Below are 24,670 nucleotides of genomic sequence, written 5' to 3'. Positions count from 1 at the left end.
TTCTCTCTCCTATGCTGGCGAAACAGAAAAGGCCCATTTCTAGCTTTGGGAAGAGCCAAACATCCGATGGTGCTAAACTGTTTTAAAGGCTATCAAAGTTTCTGAAGTCATTTTCCCCAATTTGCACATGATATTTGCATGTTGTTCGATCTGTGAAATTGCACCAACTGATCACACACTCCTTCGTTCAGCTATATTACTCGTACAGTGTGCCTGTTATGACGTGTTAATACTTGTCAAATTCATAATTAGGCAACTTAAGGATTGTAATGTACAAGATTCATTGTAATTGCACCCCAAATGTCAAAACTACAACAACATTCCGGGAACTTTTTGACTGCTCCCCGTATATAAAGGAGACTTCAATGATTTAAAAAAAAAAATAATAATATCTCAATTTTTTGAAGTTTATCTTCCTTTTTCTTTTTACATTGATTATCTTTCAGAAACCTGAAAATACCCTGAGATTTTCTGCAATCATTTTATAGCTGTTTTGTGTAATAAAAGGTTTTAAATCACCTTTTTCTCTTTCTTTTTGTTAATTTATAATAACTGTATCGTAACAGTCTTCAGATTAAAAAAAAAATGGCAACCTTAGGTTAATTTATTATGACCCTGAAATAGGTTAATTGAATGTTCAGAAAAGAAGAAAAACAGTATAATGTAAAAACGTGCGTATACTTTATTTTTCTCTCACACAAACATACAAAAAGTGTGCAAAAAAACAACTTTTCTTCGTTCCATTAAAAAAATATATGGCTGATACAAAACTGTCATTGGAAAGACTGATTCCATAGGAATGGATATGGGAATATATGAGGTATTTATTCTGTGTGTGTGCGCGTGTTAAAAAAAAAATGAAACTATTGCATTTACCTGCTTTGCACGATATGGAACATTTTAAAAGTTGTAGTGCAATTCACATACGTAACATAATTGCTATATTACCAATATAAAGATGGACATAACAAATAACAAATTCCATTACTATACATGCTTCAAAACCTTCATCCTTTTCATCAACAACATGCCTCTTTAGGTATATATAAAAAAAAAATAACAATTGCATAAACTCTCAGACATACTTGACACATATACAATAATTTGAGTGCTGATTTGTACTAATTTGTGCACCAGTAGCTAGAGCTGTTTTTAATAGAGAACAAAAAAAAAAAAAAAAAAGAATATATACAGGAATAACAGGTTTGCCTCCAAAAGAAACTTGTACTTCGTTCAACGTTACTAAACCAGAGAAGTACATTTTTATTTATTAGAAAAGAATTTACGCATTTCTGAACAAAAAACATATTTGAAAAGAATTTGCGAATTTCTGAACACAAAACACATTTGAAGACTTGATTCCATAAAATTATTACTACATCTTGTTCGAACACGTGAGTTTTAAAGTTCAACAATATAATTTTACTAACTGCAATATATGTTATTCCTGACACTAATTTTATAAAAACAAACACTTGTTTTACACGCACAAGTAACAAATTATTTATGATGCATTCCAAGCGAAATCAGTCAATTTTGAAAAATGTTGTAGTTTCACCGTCATTGATTTTGCTCAATGTTTTGGTATTTTATAAGGTATCAAGAGAGATGTCGAAATGCAAAGTGGCAGATGCTGATGATTCACCGTTTCCAAGATAGAGAACACTGAATACGTGAAAAATGCTCCAAACATGCACATATTAAAATATTTGTAGTTACAGTTTGGTGAATGTGAAGAACATGACTGTCACAGTAAGCAAGATATCAATATCACCAATGTTCCATACATAGGAAGAGGCAACATACCGCCAGCTGAAATATATACCGATGTTCTGAGGAAGGTCCAAGGTTGTCAGTTACAAAATAAAAGTTAGTAGTTCTTTCCCCTTCTACTCCACAAAGATGACCAAACTTCGGTCATTTTTGCATGAATAACCTTTACCTTTGACCGTCATTGGGGTGCAACATTGGTGATATTGGTTCTTACATTTTTGTATGTTTCCTTGAAAGTTCCAGTGCCCTCTAACTTCAAAACGGTCAACCATCAACATCTACCACTTTGCATTTCAACACCTCTCTTGATACCACATAACATACCAAAAACACGAGCAAAATCGAATACAGAGCAACTACAACCATATGCTGATTTCGCTTGGAATGCACCTTATTCTAAAATCCCGGACAGTTTCGACAGTTTTATGTAACATACATATGAAGAAAAGAATTATGTTTGTAAAGAATTACTTGAACATGTATTCTGTGTTGAAATATACAGAATAACTATGCATGTGCTAATACAACTGAATCAAGTCTTACAAATGATGTACACGTATTTGTATTAGAAATACACAGCCTCTTTTAAGGTTAAAAAGAAATCAACACAATTACAATACTTCAAATCTGCCCCAATATTTCGTTAAAACAAAATTCAAACTAATGAGTAATAATACCAATAATTGTATCTATTACAATGCGATAATTATAATTTTTTTTATTTTTATCAATACAAAATAAATCCTGTAAGGTATCGATAAAATATGATCGTTAATATATATTTCTAGAATATTACTTTCACATAATTTGCAGCAACACATGAAAAAGAATATACAAAATTCTTTTATCGTAATTCAGTTATTGAAGTCGAGTTTCTTCATCGATAGCCATTGATACACGAATAATGCAAAACTTATTTTAGAAATCTCAATTTTTCATTTGCCTTCACAAATATTTTTAAGAGGCACTACCCTATCACACAAAAACATCTTTCCCCTTGTATAGCTAATGCTCTCTCTTTCTGTCCCATAATTACTTTTATCATCAGCAATCCTATATCCTCACACATGCATTCATATCTACATGCATTACTCACACATGCACACGCATAAAACGCACCCTTACCTACATATGCACACACACAACTATTATATTTACATATGTAAACATTTTAAACAGTCTTGTTGTGGTAGGATAACTTATAAACATTCGTTAGTTACTTATATGACTGAACTTTTCTACCTTATTTACATTTACTAATTAAAACTAATTCTTTTAACGGTTTTCAGTGTTTTTTTCCGTTTTAAAGGAAACTATTTTGTAATTATACATAAAGACATAATATATATTTATATCCACTGGCATGAAAAATAGTTTAATTATTCTGTTGTGTGGGGAAGGAAAGTATCTATCTGACACTCTTACAAAACATTTCTGTTAACAGTCATTTAACATTTCTACATGCGCTTTCAAACACACAATATACCCTGTATTTCAGTCAATTCCACGCAAGTGCTAATATATATATACCATCTACAAAAAACACTTGGTTTATCGTATTTACTGCATGATTTATCATTATTTTTACAAAAGAAAAAGTTACTATTTTTTAAAAAAATAATTTTCATTTCCGTATGTTTTTCAAGTTTATTTTCATAAATTTAGCTAAATGTTAAACAATTTACACTACCTTCGTTTTATTTATTTATTTTTAAGTGTTCATTAATACAAAAATTTCAATTAAGTTAAAATAGACTTGAGTTGTGACTAATACGAAAATAGCTTTCAATTCTGGAAACTAATGCATTTACGGCTACACGGAATATTCAGTCATATCACTTCAGTCTTAATTGTGCGCCTTACTAACTTAATTGACTTAATTACAAAATAGGACTTCCAATTTCAAACTTTTACATTGCATACCATTAGTTCACACTGAAAAACATTCAACACACTACGTACTTTCTCCCCACATACGGAACAAAACAACTGATTAAACAGTTTCTGCTATAACTCAGCTTTCAATTTGAAATACAACTTTAAAATGGTTAGCTTTAGTTTTAAGTGCATGATTTGTTATTGTAATTTTATAGAAAGTACATTTTCACAAGACATACACAAAAGCCATCTGAATTATGCAACCATCGATTAAGACAGATATTCCTTCATCCTACATGATTTTATAGGAAATTCCGATGATGTCTTCGATTCAAATTCTTTAACGGTACAATGATTCCTCTTTTTCCCAAATACCTTGTGTACATTAAGTAAAAAGGAACATACACAAAAAATATATTTTTGTTAATGTTTCACTTAAGTTGGAAAGCTAGATACAGGATAATGAAGTTTGAAATCAATACAATAATGATAGGATATCGATATTTTGAGAACAATGTACCAACACTGTAAATACGCCTAAATAGCTATATCGTTTCAATTGTTTTTACAAGATATAGTACAAGTAAACGATAACTTCTGGATGGTTTAAAGCATTTTAAAGCATTAAAAAGTATCACCTAGATTTAATAAGCTGCATATCTTCGACTATTGTAATAGTTAAACCATTTTCACATTCCATCACTTAAACAGTTTTTCGTACTAATCTTCTCAGAAATTTGTCTGAGGGTTTATAGATCATAAAATTATAATATAACGAATTTTAATTGACAAATGTGGACATAAGCTATAAATAAAATTTTGTGTTAAAACAAGAAGGAAAATGTATTATTATTAAATACTTCACATTATTTAACACGCAAATTCTCCAAAAACAAACGACCATTAATAATAATAATAATGGACGCCATTATCATTGGCTTCTGTGCTAATAGGAACCACACTATGATAAAAAGGTAGATTATTCAATATATATATATTTATACTTCAAATATTTATTTTTTATATATAATATATTTATATAGATAGTGTTATGTACAAATATTGGTATGACTAAGCAAATAAATTTTTATGAAATATTTAAAGCGTATTGTCTAGCCTTCCCCTTGCTAAATGCGAACATTAAGAATGGCTCTCCTTGTTCGTTTCATTCCATTTTTTCCCCACTGCCATTTAACTGCATTTAATGATACAATTTACGCATCTAGATTGCAAGGATGCAAGACGATAAAAAAATATTGACTATTTGCATGCACGTTCTGCTTTAGGCAGATATTGTTCAAATGAAATTGAAACTAATAAAACCAGATGTTGAGAGCCTTTTTTTAAAGAAAAAAAATCTTCATGGATCAGTCTATACTCGGAACAGTATCCTTGGTACTGAAAGCATATTGTAGATAAATATACAGAAAAATCATACAACATATTTTAGAATGCAGTGCTTAAAAAATAAGCAACGCATGTGGTACTACCCAGTAAAGTCCTGAGAAAAAAATATTTCGCTTAATATGCTTGTTAAGATAGGATTTTTTTTTTTTTTACGGATTCATGAGAAACGAAGATTTTTTCTTCTTTTTTTTACTAATGTTGACGACGTATGAAGCATTTAACTACCTTTTAATAACACAGACAATCCACAGTACTTTGTTTACTTTTGGTGGATACTCTTTTGACGGAAAACTCATGCTCACCACGACTCTAAACTGGCCCTTTTATTCGATTTTGTGAGTTGATTTAAGTTAAACGGAAGTTGATTCACCTAAAATCTCACACGGGCGTGTGAATAGTTTTATTTTGTGCATGTTTGTAACAGATCTAAGCTTTGCAATAAAGCTAACTGGATCCGTTTTCTAACCCTCCCCTCCTAATTAGATCTGAAAGTATAAATTTTGAAAACAAATATTTTAATTTATCGTTAAGATCAGTCTAATTTAAAATACTGTATAAATGTTTCAAACTACAAAATCTTTATTTCCCCAGAAGTTAATAGAACATAGTAAAGTACAATTGAATTCCTTCACGTTAGCGCCCAAGCAGGACTATGGCCAGTCAAAGTGTGATTAGCACATTGGTTCTCATGAACATGTGCCTGCAAAATCATTTCCCGCCAACAAGCACTTACCTATAGTACTTAATAGTGATATTTATTAATTTCCCTTTCTATTGAAGGGAACTATTTTTTTTTCTAAATACCACATATGAAACAAACTAAAGTTACATTTTTTTATTACTTCATCACTGTTCAGAAGTGTACATCACGGACATCTGTCGGAGTTTCTGCTTTCCCGTGTTCCCCCAACTTCTCACTAGATGTCACCTCTGTTCGCTGGGGTGCATTGGATTGGTTCCCTTGTGTTCGGCTTGCAATAGCGGATGCAACCATTTCTTCAATTTGGTTTAGGCACCCTTGTAAGTAATCCTGAAAATAAACAAGCAGTCAATTTATTAATCTTTGTATCTGGAATTATAATATACACATACTGTACATAAAAAATCTACATAATCACAAGTTTGTCATAATTGGCAGTCAGTTTGTTGAAACAGATATGCTTTTGTTCACTAAACGAAGACCTTGCATCTTGACATAGTAATTATTCTACACCTAGTTGCGGCGAAATAGTTTTAGTTCTGCGTATTAGAGGGAGAGCCAAACCCTATGCGAATCGATTTTTGTGACACACTAACGATAAATGATTCTGTTTCTTCTTTTGCTTTAACACAGATTTATATCCAAAAAAGGGTTAAATATCGAAATTTGGTAACTCATCACAAATGTGATACTGAAATTATTCACATCGTTACGATGAATTCGTTTTTCAATACCTCCACTAATTATAAAATTCCCTTATTCGTCCTATTTTTTCTTAAGAACCTGACATACTAAAAATAATACAAAATTTACCATTTTTCTTTTGCTTGTTTTTCATAAGTGAAAGGAGATAATGAAATGCAACCTACTAGAATCACTGATAATGTTCTACAACCAAAAATAAGAAAAAATAACCTGAAGAATTTTCAGTGTTGCCGTCCATAGAAATTACAGTGTTGCTAGAATAAAATTTTCCTCAAAATGTAAGTTAAGGCAGCGAGTAGAGGAACGAACTCAACTGCAGTTGATTACGTACCATGCTGTCTTGGAATCCTGTGAGCTACTTTCTAAATAACGGTTAATATTTAGTTTGTACCATTTATACAAAATAGTTTTAACATACAGTTATTAAAATTAACCAGCCACCAGGAAACTAGGAAAAGGGAAGATCACACCCAGATAATTTTGGCACCCTTAATTTTGAATGTAGTTTTATGTAGATTGTTATGAACAGGCTGATTCAGACAATACAATAATAATAATAATAATAATAATAATAATAATAATAATAATAATAATAATAATAATAATAATAATAATAATAATAATAATAATATATAACTTACCGTTTCGATAGCGGTTATGTGATGTAGCCTAGTTAACAATTCTACAAGCGAACAGCCCGTTTTCGTCGTCCAGCCGAGTCCGTGAAGACCTGCTGCTATACTCGATGCAGCGATCATGCTTGGTGTGTATAGGGAGAATTTATAGTCTGAAATAGAAAGAAATTATTATTTCATGTGATCATACTTAAGTATGTGTTTTTAAAAATAAATAAATACAAGGATAAAAGAGAAGTCAGAATTTGCTTTGTACTTGCAAGATCTTGTTTTTAATATTCTTATCCATAAAAACCAGACGTGGTTGTGAGTGGGTGGGTGTCTTCTGAGAGCAACTGATACCCGCTCTCTCAGATTCTGCCTACCGAATAATTCCCTTGACAATTCAAGCCTCTCAGATACACCATAAATCCTTTTTTGGCTTGAGTAACTCGACAACAGCGGCCTCGTTATCACGATTATCTTCTTACATGATACTTCCCAAGACAAAACAAAACTTCGTGTAACTCAGACGTCACATCAATACTCATCAGACCTCCCTTGAGACGATTTGGCTCTAATGCTCCATCTAATATCTGCTACTGGTATTGCACTTACTTTTTTTTTTCAATGCCTCTCTGTTCATGTATCTTTCCTAGAACATTCAACAGTTTTATAGATTTTACGTATAACAGGAACTAAACCCGATTTCCTAATGTTAACAGCGCACACAAAGCCATGGAGGGCTAGATAAATTTTCATTGAATAAATATATGGACAGTATATCAATCCTGTGGATAAAATGGGAAGCTCGGTGGCTCAGTGGTAAAGCCTTCACCGCTGCTGCAAGAGGTTCCTGGCTCGATCCCAAGCCATATATATGAGTTTGAGGTTGGATGTGGGTTTCCTCGGGGTATTGCCATTGCCATTTCCATAATATTGTCATGTCAGTGATGTTTTTTATAATCACTCGTTTTCATTAACAACCATTTCCTAGGGGTTAGCTCCGGATCATGATGCATCAAAGCTTTCCACTTTGCGACAAGTGACCTACCACCAATGACAGATTATTATTATCCACCCATTGAATTCGAAATACGGAATATTAAGAGTTATAAAGTCTTTTAGTTTTAAACTGAGCACACTACATGAGTACTCGTATAACATAACTAACAGAATGTTACTTTATGTATTAACTTTATGGCCTGCCAATCTTTATTATATATTTAACTCAGTATGTTTTAACCAGTAAGAAAACAAAGCGATATACGTAGCTTCGTAAGATGGAACTTTAGGAAGTTCGACTAATTCCTTTTAAAAGAAACTTTAATTATATTGTTTTGAAAATGGTGTTTTAGAATATCGACTATTTTTACTTTTGATTGTTTTAAAATCATACTGAACTTAAAAACTTCGTATATCTTAATATAATCTGCTCAGTTGACAATTGTTCTGTAATTCACTATTATTATTATTATTATTATTATTATTATTATTATTATTAATTATTTCACAAATGATTCATTATCTATTTTAGCTTATAATCGTACAAATACAAAATCATCAGGTTTGGTCTAAACTTTATATACGTAATTCAGTGTGCAATTGTTTTTTTTTTTTTATTTCTTTCTTTCTTCCGAAGACGGGATGAGTGCAGCTGACAAACTTAAAGTGAAAAGATTAAAAAAAAAAAAAAAAAAAAAAGACCTGACCACTACCACCACGACCGCTAAGATTCACAGACGCTCCTGAAGAAAAAGGAACGCCGTAACCTTATTGTGATAAACTTCTTTTATATAACTGGTCTAGAAAATCCCTTTTGCCCGACATTCTTTTGTTGATTCTTGTGTTGAGGCCCTATGTAACCAAGGCACATTGTAGTTTGCTCAAGGTGATGGCAACAACGCTAAAAGGGAAGTTGAGATTTCACGAAGGATCAGCGAAAAAGAGACTCAGTCAATCGACTTCTTCCGAACCAGGAAGAATGAATGGCTACGAAATAAAAATTGGGCGAAGAAGAAGGGGAAGGAAAAGATCTAAAGAAGAAACCCTGAGCAGCTGGCACGTGTCTGGCACGAGCCGCCAGCTGATGATATATATTAAATTCATTCAATCGCCACCATATGTCGTACTTGTCAACTAACTGATATTGTCGGGTATATCAGCTATTCATTTCCCCCATATATTATTTTATAGAAGTCTATATTTATCAGACAATGCCCACTATATATAAATCATAACTACAGAACATTATCAAATAATTGCATATATTCGGAAGAGTGGAACGTAGGCCCCCCACTAAGACATGGAGAAAATATAATTTTGAGGATTCGGGTAACTTGACTCCACCTCATATCACTAACTGTTTATATTTTTGAACATAGATTTATCTAAACCAGTGGTTCTCAACCTAATTCCTATCACGAACCCCATTTTATCACATCCTCTTGCCAGCAACCCCCTTATAATTTCTGGTTTGTAATAAGCTTTTGTGTGATTCTTATTGGATCTCCGCAGTAGATACATTAGGTAGATATGCAGTTGTCACTAGTTTCATATCGTATCTCTTTCATTTAAATTGATTTTTAAACAACTCTGCACCGGTTTAAAATGTTTAGTAGACCTGTTTTTTTGTTGTTAACAGTGTATAAAAAAATAAAAATACGCCTCTCAGAACAAAATTCAAAATAATATTTAAAAATATTTTCCGGTATTTGATTCTAATTACATTTATCTCTTCCACTTATCTTCGCGACCCCCAGGTTGAGAAACCCTGATCTAAATAAACAACTAAAGTTTCAGGAAGACTGAAAGGAGATCGCAACCCCCTGATCAGCCTCTAGCTAACCGGCCTAATGCGACATCTAACTATGCAAATATTGTTTATATGGATATTTCAAACTGAGAATGATAGATCACAAACGACACTTATGTTTGCTAGCTGTGACTAAGGAAAACAAATCAATTATTTTCCATTACACATTTTAAAATAGTTTATGACTTAATGGGAGTTCGAGTGTAATGGGTCCCTGGTTCGATCTCAGGGAACAAGTTCGGCTAGACAACATGCTGTTAGTTTACGTTCCATACAACAATTCTATAAGGATCCACTGATCATCTGCTTTAACAGACATGACGTAAATGAGGGACGTTAAGCTAAAAGGTTAATTTCAATTTGTAACTGAAGTAATTTTTAACGGAACCGTTCCCTTGTTAGTTTAGACTGGTATTACCGGATATTGTAGACAAAATTACTAAACACAAACACAGCTGACTTAAGGCTTATCTATGCTTTCCATGATGATCTGAAATATGCAAAGAATTCGTCTAAGAAATGCGACGTTAAGCAAAAATGAAACTAAGTTGGTTTGCATTATCATTGTGTACAAATTCTTCAGTGTTTATAAATATCACACTTATTTTACTGCGGATATATTAAGTATTCATTACCATTCCTGGTAAGGATGCTTTAAAAAAAAAAAAAAAAAAAAAAAAAAGTATAAAAGAGAATGCTGATAGTTCCTGTGATTGGAAATACGATTAGGTTTGCATACAAAACCTTCCCACGGATCGTCTATTTCCCAGCATTCCTCATAGGCTACGTACATTTATTGTACCTGCAGAACTGACACTATCTGCTGACTTCCTGCATCAATATTGAACTTCGCAGTAAAGTACTACACGTTCAATACAGTGAAGAAAGAAAAAGAGCAACTATTTGCATTTTTTCTTATTCTACATTGCAGATTTTATTTTGAAGATTCATTTCCTCTGGATACAGTCATCATTTTATCTGCTAACCGTCATGTTCAAAAAAAACTATTTTCTGTTTCACTTAAGTCCCACGTGTCCATTGTAAAGGCTAACGAAGATCTGAGTTTCTACCGGAAACCACGAATTAAGGGAAGACGTGGGAATTTAAATACATAAAAAAAGTTTTCTTTTACCTAGAAATATGGTTCTAAAACCAAACCAGTTGGCATAACAGCCCCTGAGCCGCTCCAACGCCATCTGTCTGCGCGCTGCATAGCCCTGTTACTAACAGTGTTTCTTTCAGAAACAATGTTCGGGCGGCACACTTGGTATTCGGGGGGGGGGTGTGGCACTGCTGATACTATTCTATTTATTATTATATCGTCGCATGAGAACCAGAGAAACGTAACTCCAAACATACGGTTTTCGTCTTCTTCATATTTGGACATAATTTTGAAAACCGCACTAGGTGTAAATGAAACGGAACGCCATCGATCATCTGGTGTAGTGCAGTAGCTGAATTACCATCTTATTAAAAACACATCTTTCTCAGAAAATGGTATTTTTGTCTCCTCGTCTGTATACCTACAAAAATGGAGTTACGTTCATCTGTTTTTCATGCGACGATATTATAGATTTATTATTTTGGTCTCCTCTGGGGGTGGGGCACTCTTGGGGCTCCGGGGGGGCAGTGCCCCCCAAAAACAGGACTGGAAGAAACACTGGTCACTAACCGGCGTATTGGGAGCTTTCTAGACCTACTACCGTCACCTCTCTTTCACATTACTCCCCAGTTTGCCTCACGACGTTGGGTGGACGTCGAAAATTGGAAATCACCGGTTGGGAACCGAACTCGGGACCACGTAAACTTGAGTCCAACACTAACCACTAGACTACGGTGTCCCCTCAGAAATACGCTTTTAATGTTAATAAATAGGCATTAACAAGGTGGAATTTGATTTGATCAAAATTTCGTAATGCATTGAAGAAATTTCGCTCTTGAAGCAATACTAATAAACTAGTCGGCATTAGTGCTGTTAATTTTTTTTCTATTCGAATATACGAATATTAATCAATATTAGAACAATTATTATCATTTTTTCTAATAATTGTTTGAATAACCAGTCGAGTACCAAATTTTATCTGAATAACGAATTTTATTTAAATTGATGTACTTTTATTGTGATGATGTTAGGATAGAATTCATGCTCATTTATAGAGCTTGAGGCCGTTTGGGCCCGCGAGCCAGGACATCTTTGTCCAGAAGGCGCGCGTTCAACTGAGAAGTAGTGAAGCATCAGCTCTGAATATCATTTTCTCTGGTTTTCCAGCTCCCTGTAACTATTCAACTCTAACTCTTCCCGATGGTTTAGTGACTAACATGCGCACCTTTGATGTACCGGATCCCGAGTTAAGATTTCTAATGGGAGAGCAATTGAAATTTGAACGCATTAGGGTGATTCGGATTCAATTTTAAGCTATAGGTCTACGTCTTGTATAGCCTTGGTACTCAAAGCGACACTAAACTGTAATCCAATCAAAAATTTAATTGTTTTATGATTCTGAGCTACCAAAAAACGAAGCTTGGAGCAAGTCATCAAAGGCCGATTATATGATGGCTCAAAAAGTATTAAAGTATACTAATTGCACAAAAAGTATTAAATATATATTTACTATACTAATTGAGTAATTGAAAAATAATTATAAATTCTAAATACCTAATGATGGAAATTAAAATTACTTCTCTTCCTAGTTTAGTAAATCATGTTACCGTTCTTGTTTTGAACCTGGATATAAAAAGTGTTGAGCTATATTTGTCTGCAAACACAATAATAACCGCAATAGGAGTCATTTTACTTATCGAGAACAATGGCTGTCCTGTTTACAATATGGCTGCCTAGCTCGAAGTTCAGAGTGCTCAAAGTGTTGTTATTCCTTTGTTTCTTGGGTTTATTTTTTTTCTTCTTTTTCTTTCACGTCCTTTTAATTCTACCGACACAATCAAATGCGACTCAATCTTGAAGACAAGCGAAGCTAACCAGTATCAAATGAAGGTGGATATTTTAGAAAGTGGTGATGAAGAACGATTACTCAAGCACTCTTGTTCACAGATTACAAAAGACGCGCAATAATACTTGCTTGGAGGGAAATACATAAAAAGAAACCGCAGAGGCTTTACGTGAGACGTTAAAGAAGTGAAAGGTGATGTTTTTCACTTGTCCACAGACTCTCCTCATCTACTCTCCTTTTTCTTTTTCTTTTTTTTTCTATCTCAAGATGTATGGTCTTTAGTGAAGTGAGGTTATAGTTAAGTAAACGTATAAGAGTTTAACTTGTCGGAAAGAGCATTTAAAGAGCAAGTGGAATTTGCATCATATATACGAAAGCATGTTGAACTAGCTTCCCTTTCATGAGCCTCATTCTATGTCCCTGAAACGCTTCTTAAGCCTAACAAATGACCCTGACAGACTACTCCGTAACCTCGTATCTCTCGTGTCTCGAAGCTTTCCCATGCTTCAAATAGAAACACACTATTGTTACTTTCGAATTCGTTATATTGGTCAACACTACTACTTTTTTCAACCTGTCTGTACCATGCCAACAGACCACGGTTTCCATTATTACAATCGGTACAGATCATCGTATGTAGATTTGCAAGCTAATCAAAATAGGTAATTATGAAACGACGTGAAATTAGAAAACATTTATCTAAATTAAATAACAAAATGAGAGAACAATAAATAAATAAATAAAACTGTCAATTTCATGGTTTCTGGCGTAGGTTATCCCGGTATTTTCTAGCATAGGTAAAGCCGAAGTATGCTTACGCGCAAGAATAATACTAATATTAATGGTAACTAAAACCTACTGTAACACTGGGCTCACCTTTGGGAGTTCGGGAGTTAAGATCCTAATAATACTAACTGGTATGCGTTTGAGAACTTTCTAGAGATTATGCAGTCTTGCATGAAACCAATTAAAAAAAAAAAAAAACGCGATATCTTTCACACTCAACTACACAGGAAGTGAATTACATTGAAAACAACCCTTCTGTTTATTTTTTCCGTCATACTTTCTCAGGTTGAATCTTTTATTTGAGGGGAGGGGGGTGCTACCAATGCACGTGTAGCCTAGAAGTACAATGTTTTCCTCAGATATACACGTCTTCGAGTAATAATTCGGATCTTACTTTAATATAATTGACTCCATCCTTCATAACCTAGATATTGCTCCGGTAAAGCGTAGTAAGATCAATAAACAAACTTCATTAGTTCCTACCAGAAATTTCCCAATCCGAATGTACTTTGATTCTAATAAGACATGAAGAATCTAAAATGTTCAGAACAGCATGTAACTGATGTTTCACAAACAGCCTTTTTGCAACTCAAGCCCTCTTGGTCAAGTGGATAACGTATTTGCTTTTGTTTCACACCTGTCTCGTGTTCGATTTCCGATGGAAGAGCACTGAACGAATTATGCTGCTTCGGATTCCACCTTAAATTGTAGGACCACCTCTTTATAGTCTCAGCACTCAACAAGATGCTCTACTTTAACTCGCCCATCCCGTGGTGACGCTAGGGAGGAGAAACGAATGACCCCAGTGGCTTCGCCTGACCCCAGATATATTATTTTCGGTATTTAAAAAATAGATGCTCCTTCAAAAAATGTATCTACCCCACCACTTACTCTCCCCCTCCAAAAAAAAATTAAATATGCCATCGTCACTGCACATAACGCCTTCCAAAACTCAATACTAAGCAGTATGGAGTTACTGCAAATGGAGCCTGAAATGATTAGCAATGTAGAAGAGGGGGGAAGGTGCAAATGTTACTTCCCTCCTGTCGTCCTATCTCTAAAAGAACACAACATATTTAACATAAATTCAATGAAAAGATTTGTGCTGCATGAAGAAACTTTCTTGAGCTTGCATTTTATTTAAATACATGCTCTTTTACACGCGTGATTTATAATAATACACATTTTTTTTTCTTACAAGATACAATGTCATAACACAGAGAGAGAAAAAATACATCCTTGGGGAGACCTCCCATTCATTCGAAGAGGTATAAAAGATAATGGAGGGAGTGAAAACACGCAGCTGTTAATTTGCAGCCTCTTTGCACTTGAATACAGCACTATGTATACCAACGGATAAGGACGTGCGGAACATACTGCTCTGTCTGCTTAGAAGGGTACTGACCTAAGAACAAACACTGGCGCCAGACTCCAACAAGGTTCTCTTAGTCACAGACACACAAACTATGACGTAAGCAGCCTTTAGAAGCACAGAGAAAAATTAGCGCAATTAATATTTTCGTCTATGATTTCACACTTCGCAACAAAAGTTCCATTGGACTTGCCAAATGCGTACAATGCTACACAAGCATCGACTTGGTCTATTGTCCTGTAAATCGTGTTATAGGATATTACTCCCAGGGATTTCGTAACGAAAAGTACACTCATGAACATACAAGAGCGCTAGTTTCGACAAAATACATTTTGCAAGTCGTGTATGTTCATGTATTTGAATGTCGTTTTCATACGTGGTCTTCAGATCGTCTCTTGCCGGAGGAATGTCATGACCGAATATTGTTCGAATTTGTACTGCTAAGGATTAGGTGTAGAACGCGCGATTAATTCAAGACTGCGTCCATTTTTGCCCTGTCAAATCTTTATCGGGCAAAATAGTTTAGTAAAGAAATCTGCTGTTGAGTTGTGTTTGAGAAACACCATGGTTACGAGTTTTTGTGCTTTGCGTTCTTATGAAACACCGAGGTTATGAAGAACGGGGCCTGTGGGCTTACGGCCGGAGCTTGAAGAATCTGAAGTTGGCGGATGCACAGACCATAAAGTAGGATTATCTTTTACAGTATATGCCGTTCCCCACCACACTATGTAGCATCCAAAAGAGCTTAATTACAGGACCATGCCACCGACCCGGATGTCTTGAAGTTGGTTGATTAATTTCTGTCACAGTGCCAGCGAGTAAAATTCCAGTTCTATTGATCAACGTCTTTTCTTTTCTTTTCTTTTAATTTCAATGTGTATCCGCTCGACAACTAACTTCTACTTCTGCACACATTGTTCAATCAGTTAATTTAAGAATGCTGACCCTTCTCCCCAGATTGCTCGCATCACCCATCTATCGCACGATATTATCAGATCAGGTTCGATAAGGCAAATATGAGGTTCCCTCATAACAAAGTAAAAGGGTTATTGCTTCAGAAGTAGGAGACCTGCGTTAAAGTCCCGGTGGAAGTTACATGGTTCGGATTTCATGTCGAAAAATACATCCTACCCTCAATACTGGAAAACGAAGCTCAACTCGAAATGAACTTTGACCGAGATACGCTTTCAACATAAATTTGCAAAATTTGTAAGACGTTATGCACTTTTGTTTGTTGTATATATAATCTTGCCCTGCTCTCGGCAATCACGATAGCAATTGTATCATTCTATTGGATTGACAATGAATACACTCACCTAGGTATGGTGAGAACTCATAGTAAATCTACTCTCCAGGTGGTTGTAAGAAATGTGACATGGATCAGATACTGTTCCCATGATCCAGATTGTTGTTGTATCGTATTCCGTTTGATAAGTCAAGAAAAAAAAATTCTGGGCATAGGGCATGCACGGAGGATCGGTGTAACAAATCATACATATATATATCTTACGATATACAAAGACGCAAAGGAGTCTTCAGCATTTATAGCTCTTCTATATTATATACAGCCATAAACAGATGAACGATCGAACCGAGCCAATTGACACTCGGATGCTATTGTATCGATCTTGAGGGAAGGTTTATAAAACAGAAATAGCAGTACCAAACCTTTCCAATCGTGAGGATGGAGATTATATAACGAAGGGACGGAAAGAATATGTGTACAGATAGCACTATGTCAAAAAGAAAGAAAAAGAAACTGCTAACAAAAGATACTATGATCCAAAACTAAGGCCAGAATAGAACTGGGAAACTTCTCAATTGTATTGTGTTTAAGAACGCGAGAGACCAGACCAGAAGGCCTCTACCAACATCTGACATCTTCCCATGTCTTCTCTCTTCGGAAGCGGACCAAGGAAGCCAGAAGGTAAAGGGAAGCCATTGTTTGGGTGCGACAGTAAAAGAAACTTCCGATATGAAGAAGAGGAAAGACCGTCTGCTTGCTCGGTGTGTGAAAATTACCAATTCAACTATTCATTTCGGATTCTGCCATTTGATTCCTTGTGCCACTGGGAACGAGAAGAGGGAAGGACAGGACAAGGGTAGTTTTTCCTTATAGCTTTCTTCTTCTGCATTGAATGCGGAAGAAGACGGACATCTGGAGCATGCATTATGTTGAATGTTTCATTTCACTGTTACGTAAAATATACTGTATCTGGGAAATTTTAGTCTTCATGTATACCTCTTGCCCCATCTCTTCACGGCATTGTACAGTCGATGGGTAAGGCTACTCATTTCTAAATCATACCTTTGATTTACAGGTCTGAAGCTTCAATTCCAGGTGACACCAGTCTTAAGATGGACTAATACCAGACGCATCTTTATATTCTCTTATTCCTCTTAGTGTTCCCCACGTTACGAGATTTGGGTCTGTCTAGTCTTGAAAAGATGTTGTGAAAATGGTGTTTCGAGAAGTAGGCCTATGTATGTTTCTACTGAAAGTTTTTTTTTTTTTTTTTTTTAACTTCGTTTAGTATCTCATCACGAAACTTTACAACACTAATTGTTCTACCAATCATATCATTAACGAAAACACAGAGCTAGTCTTATCTGAACCACATACAACCCCACTGATAATTACAGAGGTAGCCCGGGGGGATACGAAAACTTTTCAGAAACAATATCTGGTCACGCTCAAAGTAAGTTTGCGCAATATACATTTCACCTTCCACGCTGAAATTTCTACCCCCATCTCCGGTAGGAAATCTAAAATCAGTATTGTACGACTATCACGAATCAAATTTCCATCTACAGCGACATACCACCATTAGGAATTATATTTCTGGGCTTTCGGCATCTATGGCCACGTTAGCCCATCACGTTTCGAGGGATGACGTCCCTCGGCGAGCACGCTATCCGGGGATAGGGAAGGAAGAAAGGATTGGGGAAGGAATGAAGTGGTCTGGGACCTATATGTTAAGTACCACCCCGGTATTTGCCTGGTATGAATGAGGAAAACCCAGGAAAACTTAATTCAGAATGGCTGGTCTGAAAAAGCGTTTTCCGGCCCCGAGTGCCCCCCCCACCTGGAATCGAACCCGAGAGCGTTAGCGACTACGCTACGCAGGGCCCCACACATACCACCCTGTAAGAAATACTGGACGAGATGGTCAATAGCTGGAAGTTTACAAATTTTGTCAAATCCAACAATACAAAGATATATCCGAAAGTTTTTAAGGTGGAGGGGAAGAAATCGCTAAATTCTGTAGACTTTACATATGATTTCACACCAGGGATGGCCAGTTTGCAATTTAGACTCAAATTCACGCTAGCTCAAGGCTCACACTTGCTACGAGTTCAGACTTGAGGTCACTCAGGCTCTTCGCTCTTCACTTGCACGGCTGCTTCACCCATTTATTAATTTATATAGCCTGTAGGTCAATTTACACAGAATAATCATCGAACAATAAATTATGGGAAAAGTACCATACAGGGATTAGTTTAGTAGAACAGAAAAAGCCTGGAAAAACCTGCCAAGATAAACTATCACTGGATTCGAACCCAACGCATTCCGATTGTGAAACAAGAAGTTAGCCATTAACCAATGCCCGCTCTAAAGATTTAATTTAAAAAAAAAAAAAGTGATCATGCGAATCATTACGCTGGAAGTATCCGAGGGCCACGAAAAAAAAAAAACTATATCCTTATCTACATTCAACTGTAATTTTCAATGCTTTAATGGTATTAGCTTCGTAAGACGAAAGGATGTTATAGTTTAACGTGAACATAAAGCACACGGCACTCAGGTTATCAACATCATCCAACAGTGTGATACAAGAACACCCACATAATGCATACTTCAGTAATGAAACACTTAGAAGCTGTCATGAGATCGTATTCTAGTGTCACTGACCGATTCTACGCCATTCTTCACTAGACCTGAAGCAAGGAATTGGTTGAATTTTCGCATCTTACTAGTATCTAAATAATTTTAACAAATCTAGATAAATTACTAGTATCCTAATTTTTGGAATGTAACGAAATATTAATTGTATTAAGGCAGTGAAGTGACTAAGTGGTAGTTAGCGTTCACCTCTGGTGAGAGGTGTCCTTGGTTCGATATGGCTTTATAGTAGAGAACCCATAAATTTAACATCCAATGCAAAATAAGCCTTAATAGCTACGGCAACAAATTCAACTCTAACATTTGTCCATGCATTCCTATTAGACATGTGGCATCACTGCACAGTTCAATGGTTGCTCACTATACACACTCCTGTACTTTTGTGACTATTGTCGTTAAATAGATGGAAGCAAGAGTACAGACTAACAATAACAGGATAGGATTATCAATTTCGCAAATGCCGATTATGAACTAACTTGCTAGCAAAAATATTCTGTTCCAGATCAGCAGGAAAGGTAGGGAGAGCTACAGAGAAGCAATGCCCTGAAACTTAGCTGATCCTATAAATCATTAGTTACTTAAAAATCAAATCGCTTGGCGTAACGACCCATTTGTGAGCCTAAGCCTACTCCAGCGCCATCCGCTAGCGATCGGTTGAACTACGTCTAGCCTAGCGGCGAGCACGTGGTCAGCACGCTGCGACGCCCTAATAGGCGCATCACGAGTTTTCTACACGTAGTGGCCGTCACATCGTCTTTTCACGACTCCCCAGTCTGCCTCACAACGCTGCGTGGACGCCGAAAATTGGGAAGAATCCCGAGACCACGCTGCAGATACGAGTCCAACACTAACCACTAATGTTCCCCATTAGTTACTTATTACATTAAAAAAAAAAAAAAAAACGTTCTTTGACTCACTGAAAAACTACTTTTGAATGATTTATTTGTGTATGTATATAATTTATTTATTGTAGAAATACTTCCTGTATTAATGAATGAAGACAAGATGTTCGGGGTTATTGAACGCTAAAAGACAACATTTACAGGGAGAACTTTCAGTTCCGGAAATGAGAAGTAGTAGTAGCAGGTGCAATGGCGGATGAAGTCAGGTGGTTTGAGATCCACCTGCTTCACTTAAGCTTCATATAAGACCTTCACAAGGCCATTCTCAAACCCCTCCAAGAATCTTCTAAGTCATTCAGAACAAACACGAAATCCCAGAGACAGACTACGTGCAAGTCTACAGATGTCAGGTTTTTTGCTTCTAGACGATTCAGTCGGAATTTTTAGTAACTGCACAAAATTTGCTTATTAATTATATCAGGTAGCTATTCACTTTTATACTTTCAAGTGTATTACTTTTTTTCTGCGTTTATAATATTCTTTTTGTCTCATGAAAAAAGAATGTAAAGAAAAACTTAAGCGTTTCGGACATATTCGACAAACCTATTCGGAAATGAAATGTTTAAATTTTACGTCCCACGGTTATGCCGGATAAACTAAAAGAAACTGTGATTATGAGAATGAATGAAGAAAGTGGTAGGAAACGGGAGAACCCACACACACACGGTGTTTGCCCACCACAAGGATCACTTGGCGCGAGCTGTGATCGAACCAAGGATCCCATGAACCAAAAATGAACGCCATAGGCGGAGCTAAGGATTGTCTGCTGGGGGCAGACCTTTTGGTCGGTATCGGAGGTCTTGGTAAGTGGCCATCTTATAGATGGCATTTTTATTTTTTGTCAAAAAGTTGGGGGCAATGCCCCCCATAACTCCGCCCATGGTGAATGCTCTACTACAGCCACCGTGGCCCCTGACAAACCTATTTGGGATGGGGAACCAAATCCAGACAATGATGATTTTAGAACTGAGGGACTGTCAATACACCGGGAGTGAAAAAAAAAAAGTACTATGAAATTAGTAACATTCAGCGTGGACGTAGGTAGATGTGGCTCCGAGGGGATTTTGTAACTTAGGGGAGGGGAATTTTCCCCAGGCTAGCCGTGAAATAATCACTAAACTCTAGAATGCCTAATTATGAAATAAAAATTGGTATCCCATTGTTCAATAAACCCATTGCCCCCACAAACTCCTTGAAATTGATAAGTAACCCATCCTTAAGATTTTGTAAAACAAGGAGTCCTGAATCGGTCTCTCAGAAGTTCTTTTTCTACCGCACTGTGATTTATCTTTCAGCGAAAGTGATCCAACTTCAAACGATTTATGTAACAGGTTCTCTCCTATATGTGTCTTTGGTTCATCATTCTATGCAAACACGAATTTATTTATGATTTCACTCATTTGAATCTGTGTGTGACACTGTTGGCAACCGCTGCTGAATTGCTGATCGTGGGAACGCTAGACTTCGTCAACTACAATGATAAAAAAAAAGAAAGAAAAGAAAAGAAAAAAAAGAAAAGAAAAAAGAAATACACTGTCAGCTAGCAGTAACCACTGAGAACGCACCAGTCAGCTTTGTGTTGACGACAGCTTTTGGTAACGAGTTCAGTTCAGACGAAAACATTTTGTGCAGACACACACAAAGAAAGAAAAAAAATAGTAGCAGCCGATCACCCAGCTTTTCTAAATTTAGTTCTGTTTATCGGATTAATTCACTTTTTAGATTGCAATCTACTACCAGTTGTTTCCTTTACACACACTTATTTTTTTAAACGAGCAAAAACTATTTCCGTTTCAACTTCTTTTGGAGGGCCCTCCGCGTCTTCTTGACAGCATAGCACGTCTCATTTAACAATGAAGCTATACGAGACGTGTACCCAGAGTTGAATAAGGCATCCAAACCACATTCCTCTATCGGAACTGAACTCAGGATTTCGGATTATGTGCACAAAAAGCACTGACTTAATGCCAGTCGGCAAAGCAGCAGCAATTAGATAAACAGAAATAAATGGCGAAGTAATTAGTGGAATCAAGAAGTTGGGAAGAAATGGGACTAACCGCGAACACAAGATACATTTGAAATATCAATATCAGAAATATTAAGGTTCGACTTCCGATAATTTTATATCCGAAATTTCAATAATTTTCGAAACTTTAATGTTTTAGTATTTGATATTTCGAATTTTTAATATTTCGATATATTGATTCAAGATTTCAATATTTTACATAAAGCTTCGATATTTTGTTAATATATATTTTAGATTTAAATCTGGATATCGCACAGTCCTACTTGCGATCGCTGCGAGCCGCTATCCCATTGTTCTAGCTTGAGCGCCGACCACAATATCTGCTGCCATTGACAAAAGTTTTAATTATTGGCAGCAAGAAGAATTCGGATGCGAAACCACCACGCAAACACTCACAACCTTGATTTGCATATTAAAATACACTGGGTTCGCTTTTCAATACATTATCGTCACACCTAATACGTAAATGCATAAAGGAAAGTGTTTGTGTACTTACCTCTCGCACAAAGAGCGATGAAAGTCTGAGCATGCCTTCGCACCATCCTACAATCCCACGCTTCGTCGATTTGCAGCCTGTGAAGGATATGGTCGAGAAAATCCTGAGGCGTCACCGCTGACAAATCCCATTTCAATTTTGACAATACTAACAGCTCCCACATCTGCAAGTACAAAAGAAAACGCTTCGTCATTCCATGTACTTGTATTCATACTGGCTCCCACATGCATTTGCTATGGTTTTAAAATAAAACGAAGATGATATACAAATATCTGCATTCGCTGCTTAATATCAACACTGGGATAATCTTGAAGGCAACTGTCGTAGCCAGATCTTTACCCTGGCTACAAACCCTGTCATATTATGTTCTAAATACGTATGTCGTATTAAGTGTAAATAAAGACAGTCTCAAGAATTTAGTCAAACGTAAGTTTTAAGATTTTACAAAATGCTAACGCGGAAGGTAAGGAAGAAATCTCAACACCTTGCAAACTACATAATAGGTTCAGCTTTATAAAACTTATTGGGAACTCCCGAGACAAAAGATTGCAATGTGATTTACACATATTATTTGACAGTGTCTTAAGCACTTGACTTTCCTGTAACTTCACTGCCAATGTAGAAGCGTGATAAGTGCTGCTGCTGTTGTTGGTTGAAGTTCAGCGTTCCTTTTCAGAAGCGAGCCGACACAAGAAGACCCACTGGTTTTAAGATGAAATCACATGAGTTCCCACTGGGAATCAAATTCGGGTCTAGTGCACCTGGTGCCAAGCCGATGCGGGCGGAAGCGTACGAATTTCAGTGGTTTGCCTACAACTGGGAGCTAACAATTTTATAAAACAGTAAGCCAATCAACAAGTCTGTTTGCCAGGCGAGAGTCCACAACTAAAAATACCACCGTTTATCGATCACCTATGAACTTCATAGCCTTACGGCAGATGTAGGCTTAAGTTTTGGTTAATGGATGGTCAATCAGCACACACACTCATTTTTCTGCTCTCCAGAGTATAGTCGTCTGGAAGGCTACGATGTGTTGTTCAAATTTTATGAGAGTCGAGAAGAATATATTTGAAAATTTAGCAACTAAGAATTTATTTGAAAACCGTCTAATTTAAACAAACAAAAGATTTTTAAAAGCTGTACGGTAGGGGGGGGGGTCAAAACTAGGGTTACATAAACAACTAGGAAAATTCTCATGAAAAGATACGAGACAAAAAATCTTTTCATGACATATTTTCGAGACAAGATGGCCTGAATTCTCATCTCGTAAATTTTGGATTTGGAAAGTGAAATTTATTCTTTAAACTTATACTTTTAAAAATTGATTCAAGAAGTCCTTTTCACTGTCAATAAATGTATAAAATTCCTTACAAGTAAATTTAAAATTTTCCCTGATACAGTCCATGTCATTTCTTTAAAATTATCTAAACAGATGAACAAAATATATTAATCGTTGATACATGGTGAAAGGTGACAGTTTTCTATTTACAGAGTGAAAGTTACTTTTTAAATCTATACTTCGAACTAGATACAAATGTGAAAAGAAACGGTCATAAAGGGGCTGGTAAGAAGTTTGTACCGGTCATCGGATTTAATCAAAATAATACCAATATTTCCGGTCAGGACGGTGAAAAACCGGCCGGTTGGCAACCCTACTCGTTTCGGGAAGGTATGCAAGTAGAGAAATTTAGCGGAAGTGCATCATGAATCATGGAGATCTATTGGGCACTGATGGTATTTATTACGTGGTAGCTAACAGCAAAACAAAATTGCACACATAAAAGAAAGTTAATTTTGCCGCGTTACACACTCTCTGCTTTACTTATGCTTGAACCACAACGAGTACTAAGAACAAAAAGTGAAATATAGAGCCACCAAGATTGTTTAGCATGTTTCCTTCCTTAGAACACATGCCATGTGACTGTATGTGGAATCATATGAGTGAGTCTTGGCTAACAACAACGAAAAGCGATCCGAAACCTTTTATTACATATTGGTATGTAGTTTTCCTTTGCTTCAATAGGTTTATTTGCGTTATTTTTCTTTCTTCAAAGAGTACCAATAATAAAAGAAATGAAAAAAAAAATAAGCGGAGTTATGCAAACACCACAGCAAATCGTCAGGAGGTTTGCACGTGAGAACCCACCTACACGTTAAGTTACAATACCTGTAGACGAAACACTATTCTTACTAAGGTCACCGCACCCATTTTTCTCTTTCTATCGCACAAGAAATCTTTTATCAGTTCGTTTTCAGCATCGAGAGATATTAACCGATGTGTAATTAAATTTAACTTTCACATTACATACTATTGAATCATAAGTCCATTAATTTTTAAGCTTTG

The 24,670-nt window shown here is 35.9% G+C and overlaps 1 protein-coding gene across 1 annotated transcript in view; it reads right to left on the bottom strand.

Annotated features, from left to right (window-relative positions):
* Positions 1-1,161: 1,161 nt before the first annotated feature.
* The window catches only part of LOC145681094 (G1/S-specific cyclin-D2-like), a 45,384-nt gene continuing 21,875 nt past the window's right edge, over positions 1,162-24,670 (bottom strand). Inside the window, exons 3-5 of the mRNA XM_081752488.1 lie at positions 22,327-22,489; positions 7,105-7,250; positions 1,162-6,088 (exon numbers count right to left, since the gene is read on the bottom strand). Coding sequence (XP_081608614.1) covers positions 5,912-6,088; positions 7,105-7,250; positions 22,327-22,489 — 486 coding nt within the window. The 3' untranslated portion in view covers positions 1,162-5,911. The remainder of the gene's footprint in view (positions 6,089-7,104; positions 7,251-22,326; positions 22,490-24,670) is intronic.

The sequence above is a fragment of the Thermobia domestica genome, chromosome 3 (genome assembly GCF_964235325.1).
Source record: "Thermobia domestica chromosome 3, izTheDome1.hap1.1, whole genome shotgun sequence".
NCBI lineage: Eukaryota > Metazoa > Arthropoda > Insecta > Zygentoma > Lepismatidae > Thermobia > Thermobia domestica.
The sequence above is the reverse complement of the archived record's forward strand: the minus strand, read 5'-3'. Positions and strand labels throughout refer to the sequence as shown.